This window comes from Aplysia californica, unplaced genomic scaffold (assembly GCF_000002075.1).
Source record: "Aplysia californica isolate F4 #8 unplaced genomic scaffold, AplCal3.0 scaffold00036, whole genome shotgun sequence".
NCBI classification, from domain to species: domain Eukaryota; kingdom Metazoa; phylum Mollusca; class Gastropoda; order Aplysiida; family Aplysiidae; genus Aplysia; species Aplysia californica.
The window spans coordinates 1,610,352-1,616,375 of NW_004797306.1; the positions used below are offsets into that span (position 1 = coordinate 1,610,352).

Consider the following 6,024-nt stretch of genomic DNA (forward strand, 5'->3'; position numbering starts at 1 on the left):
TAAAACAATAAATGAATAAATCAAATCAAATCAAATCAAAATATGATGGCACAAATATGTCTTCGATTTCCTGTTTCTGACGGGTGCCTGATTCCCCCAGAATACCACACGACACAATATTCTTATGTCCACAGGTGAGCAAGAGTGCCATCTGATGTGTCGACCGCGGAACCATCCGAACATCGGGATTTTCCGGAGAACACTGGACGGTAGTCAGAACTTCAAGGACGGCACGATGTGTACGGGGAAACAGACCATGGACTTCCACAAGTGTGTCAAGGGCAGATGTCAGGTGGGTTGACTGGTCATAGATTCTGATACCGGGTGCTCATTGACACGATCAGGTCGGGTTGAGTCGGTTTGCTGGCTAGATTAAGGGCGTAAAGCGGCTACCGTAGCACAAACCAATCGGACGATCAATCAGACCCGACCCGATCCCATCCGCAATGGGCACCTGGTATGAGAGTTTCTCCTTATACTTAATGTAATGTGCAGTGAGCCTGTTTTAGAAAATAGAAATGCGCAGCTTAAATGTTATTTTTTGTATTATTATTACTTATTCCGGGTGAATTGTAAATATCCATGTATTTACAAATTTGATTTATTGCTGTAAAGAGCTAGCGGTTGAGCGGGAATCTACGTTATGAATTTGCTCTGTATTTTATATTTATTGTAATACACGTATGTGTGACATCGTGTTTAAATCAGGCGCTCATCAAAACAATGGAATCGAAGAAACTGACTTTTTTCAGCTCGATGGGCAATTTCTCTCATCGTATTGTTCGTAGTTTCCAAGAACTGTTAGGCTTTTGAAGTCGTTAAAGTTTAGCAGCTATTTTCTTGCTAATTCAACCTCTGACACCAGGCGACCCTCAATTCCTTCTGTTGTGAATATCTCCACTTCTATTCAAGAAAACAGGATATTTTTATCCTCTGGAAGGATATAAACAATCAAACTTCCCTCACCACTTTTCCCTGCTCTGCCCCCCACCCCAAACCACCATGTCCTCCCCCATGACCTCTTCCACCCCTCCCCCTCTCACCCTCCCGTCCACCCCCACCCCGCAATTAAAATACCATGTCCCTTTCCCTTAACCTCTCCTGCTATCCTGCTACCCCTCCCCCCATCCCAACCCCCATCCTCCTCCCTCACCCCGTTTCCCCGATCGTCCTCGCGTCCCCCCCTCTTCTCTCTGTCTCTCGCGTGCTCTTTCTCTCTTGCTCTCTCTCTCTCTCTCTCTCTCTCTCTCTCTCCCCAACAGGCCATCAGCTGTGACGGACACTCAGACTCCAGCTACAAGTTTGACAAGTGTGGGGTCTGTGGAGGGACGGGCGACTCTTGCCAGGCAAAGAGAGGAACTTTCAACCGTGGAGTCTCTCAGAGTAAGGACCTTGGTTGTTGAAGGGTGCTCTGGTGTGGTTTGCTCCTTCTATTCTATCAAATATCTGTCATTGGGGGTTTGATGGGTGCTCTGGTGAGGCTTCTTTATCCATCCTACCAAACATCTATCATGGGTGGTTGGAGGGTGCCCTGGCGTGGTTTGCTACATCTGTCCCATTCACTAACTGTGATTGGGGACTGTCTGATGTGGTTTGCTCCTTCTGACATATCAAAGCAAATGTTTTCGTGGGTGGTTGGTGGGTGGTCTTGTGTGATTTGCTCATTCTGAGCTGTCAAGCATCTATCGTGGGTAGTTGGCAGGTGCTCCAGTGTGGTTTTCTCCTCATTTCCTATCAAATATCTCTCGTCCTCATAATATCTCCTCCTTCTTTTCTTAGGGTGTTACTCTGTTTAATCTTTCCTCACTTGTTTTTATTGCCGGTGGTTAGAGGGCGGCACTGTCTGGTGGGTCCTTCTTCTTTACTTTCTCTCCGTTTTTTCGGTCTGTCTGCCTTGCTTTTTCCCAACACTAAAAGACCATTATTGTGCAAAAGTGCTTCGCATTACTCAAACAAAAGAAGCAAACTATTTTATTTTTTGCGCCACTTTTCCATGATATTATATACCAAATTTTTTTTGATGTTTATCCTCCCGTTCATGTTTCTCTTTATTTTTTTGCTTCTTCGTGGTTCGATAAACTGAATGTTTATCTTCCTTTTTTGTTATGCTTCTTTTTTCTTTTCCATGATTTTATAAACCAAATGTTAATATTTCCTTTCAGGTGTATGTTTATCTTCAGTTTCCCCTGATTATTGCGTTGAAAGCACCCATGACGCTTCAGCCCCAGGGGGCTCTCGTGGCCTAAAATTTAAGGTGTTGGCCTCTCATTCATAGGCCCCGGGTTCGAATCCGAGTAGCGACCGAAACAATTTCTTCTCTAAATGTGTCTCCTTTCACCTCATTTCCTGCTCTCTAGCAATGTTCTGTCGTCTGCTTTCGTCTCCTCTTTCTGCCCCCACCCCCTCACTTCCTTTGCCCCTTCCACTGGGCTCCTGATTCTTTCTGCAGCCTTTCTACTGCTACTCATTAGCTCCTTCTAACTGCTGTTTTTCAGCCACACCTCTGATCTTCTGGCAGGAAAGATCTACACCTAGTCTTCTCTGACAAGGGCGAAAAATCTCGGAGGGCCCGTGTGCAAGTTACGAACGTTAAAGATCCTTTGGTGGTCTAAAATCGATAAGAAAAATTCCTACCAACTGAAAATATTAGGAGTATGACCTTATGCAGTTGCAAGCGCCGAAAAACACTTTACAAAAACAAACTTCAGCCCCATCTTTTCCAGAATTGCATAGGGCATTCTTCTAATCAAGTATGTTCTTTTCTTTCTTGTGTCCACAGAATGGGCGACTGTTGCCAAGTTGCCCGCAGGGTCCTCGGGTATACACTTTGTCAATAAAAACAGATACGCCAAAATGAGTAAGTTTAGAACAATATTTAACCTTTCATGATTTGAACATAGTTCATAAATCATCTCCATAATTATGATTGTTTGTTGTTGTTTTTATTTGTTTGTTTTTTGTTTGTTGTGTTTGTCTTTTCTTGTTTTTCTTATTTGTTTATTATTTTGAAAATACGATTTTCATTGAGACAACAATTCCCGAATGATATATATATTATAGTGCGGTGAAAAAGTGAGACAGATTGACTGAAAGAAGAGAGGGAATTACCTGTAAAATACATAGGACATACTAGCAGCGCCATCCAACTACGCATATAAATTTGTCTTCTAAGACAACAACGATCGGCCTCTTTATATTCAAGCTGAAGCCTAAAGCAGATACATAAAGAATGCGTATCAACATATTACGAGGCTTACAAAGATAAAGGCAGACACAAACCCACTCACAGATATAGACATAATAATATTATGTTAATATATATTATATTAACACACACATACACACATACACACACAAACACACTAACACATACACAATTTTGGCGTCCAAAAGAAGCTAGAAAATATAAACACCCAATTATACTGTTAAAGACTTGCACAACCGACTCATGCAGGATGTCAATCTATTATCTATTTGTGGTGGCCGAATTTTGCTATTCAAAAGGCTTTTTAATGGCTGCATCGATCGACATGTGGTTTTCGCCAAAATATTCTTAAAAATATTCCCCAGATCATGGCACCCTTCGTTTTTTCAGTTTTGAGACAGTTTTGCTGCAAAAAGCTAAACTTCTTTATTTCGCCGATCGCTTTTGTAGGCGACGCTTCTGTCTCTGTAATTTTAGAAAATCCGCTAGGTTTGTTTATTTCAAGTCGTACTTCCGTTCGATACTATCGCGCAATGTCGCGCAATACTGAGCTCTATTTTAAGTGTGCGACCCATATAGATCTAGCCTCATGTTTTATTTTTTTTACTTGGTGCTAAATTCGACTGCAATCCTTTCGTTTGATGCCCATCATCGCTTTTTCTGGACTCCTTTGTCAAATTCTTTTTCTTGCTACTGGGAACAACGTCAACAGGTCTTAGATTAGAATCTAGATCTAGATAGCGCCTGACCATTCCGAAAAGAAAACGAAATTCTGCAGTTGGAACCCGTCGAGCTCGCAAAGGTCGAGGTGGTCTAGATCAACAACAAAATGATGGGGACCCTCTAGATCTAAATCTCCCAAAAGCATTGCTCTACAGTGTTAATTCCTTTCAGTACGAGTGCTACATTGGGGAACTGACAGCACAGTGTACACAATGCCTGGCCATAAGATGTCCATATGAAACACAAGGTATCTGCTATAGCAACGGCAAAAGCTGATCTGCATCCATTTCCAAAACCACCATCTGAACTGCAAATCCTTCTGTCTGGTGTGTCGACACTGTCCGCTCATTTTGTGGAGAAAATCAGGCTGTACAACAATTACTTTCAGCTCACATCCATGGGCTATACCGATGCAACCCTCAATGGATGGAATCCACAGTTTCGCGTGCAGGGTCAAGTATATCATCGCATTGGCTCTCTCCTTCCTGACACCCAAAATGAGCATTCATTTCTACAAGTTTATTTCACGGAAAGTGATGCAGCCTCAGAGCGCAGAAACAGTCTTTTCCAAGTACTTGAGCCTGGGATCATTTCTTATCTTCAAGCCATGTTGCATTGCCGTAATTCGTATGTCATAATCTGAAGTGTGCATATGAATTTGCACGCTCACATTTCGAATAGTCTGTAGAAATGTCATGCAAAGTTTCGTGGGCCTAGGTTAATTTGTCAATGAGCAAGAATCATTTTTAACATAGTCAGAAGAAAGTGAACAAGCTATAGACACTGCCTCTGTGATTTTGAAGACGTCGGTGTGTTCCTTTTTCAGTGTAGCAGCCCTTTGGTGGATTATTATTTTCTTAGTGCTTTTTTGTGATAGTGTAAGGCGAAATCCGTATTTTGTGATTGTGAAGGGCTAGACAGCAATACGCTAAAACAATGTAGATCAAGAAAGGAGTTAATCAAGGCAGACTTAAACTAAAGCAATATAGATCTAGAAGCCAGGTATGACTGTGAAATGCTAGACAGCAAGGTACATGTAGATGTAAAATGCCTCTGCGGCGTAGACCAGTAGGAGCAGTGACGCCATGGCGTCGACCCCGAGCAAAGCCGGGTGCTCAGCTAGTTTATAGCTAAATACGTTCTACATCACCTGACGCATTAATAACGCTTTCATACACACTAAGAGACGCCCAAGATATGGTCTCTCAAAATTGACCTAAAAATATCAGGCTTGCCAAAATTGTGCGAAATCAAAGAAACCTGAAAGTACGTTTGCGAGTGTATTGAGGTGCAACAACGTTGGTGGAATGAACATGTATTGAATATCGATTGAATCGAGAATATTATTGTCTGTACAATAGACAGCATTATATATAATCTTCTGATGATACTTTTTAACAGATTGAAAAAACCAGAGTAGTTACAATTACCTTGCGAAACCTGGACTAAACATTACATGTCGTCATACTCATAAGATTATTGCATGAATCATTTTTGACCGGTTTGGAGTTTTTAATTCTGAAATAAAGAGCAGAGCCATCTTGGTAAAATAGTTCACTTGGACAAATAAATAATCTAAATAAAAAAATTAATTGGGTGTACCAAAATTCAAGCGTTTCACAGAGTCAATTATTCGAAAGAAACAGTTTTTCCCTTTTTCCCAATATGGCTAAAAATGACTAAGTTATCTCATGAGCGTGACGTTGTACTTATTAGTATTATGTTTAGGAGCCATTGGTTTCGTGTAGAGCACGAAACATTTTTTGCAAATGGACTGTAATAGTTAGTTAGATTTTGCAACATAATTTTTCAATTTTTACTTCCAGCCGTGTCTGTGAACGGCAGTGTACTGTTCAACGGTAACCCCAGCATGACCGCCCCCTCGGACACCTACACAGGACACGGCGTCTCCGTCAAGTACAGGAAGGCTGTGGGCAGTCTGGAGGAGAAGATGGAGATACCTGGACCCCTCACTGTGGACGCTGAGGCTCAGGTCAGTGCTTACACTAATAAATAAACGCACTCATATAGACGGACACACTCGAAGAAGAAGAAGAAGAAGAAGAAGAAGAAGAAGAAGAAGAAGAAGAAGAAGA

The 6,024-nt window shown here is 41.7% G+C and overlaps 1 protein-coding gene across 1 annotated transcript in view; it reads left to right on the top strand.

Annotated features, from left to right (window-relative positions):
• LOC101855232 (A disintegrin and metalloproteinase with thrombospondin motifs 12) overlaps window positions 1-6,024 on the top strand; it is a gene marked incomplete in the record, with an annotated part of 29,129 nt that overhangs the window by 8,943 nt on the left and 14,162 nt on the right. The window contains 4 exon segments of the mRNA XM_013091451.2: window positions 135-292; window positions 1,263-1,383; window positions 2,780-2,857; window positions 5,755-5,921. Of these exon segments, the coding sequence (XP_012946905.1) occupies window positions 135-292; window positions 1,263-1,383; window positions 2,780-2,857; window positions 5,755-5,921 (524 nt within the window).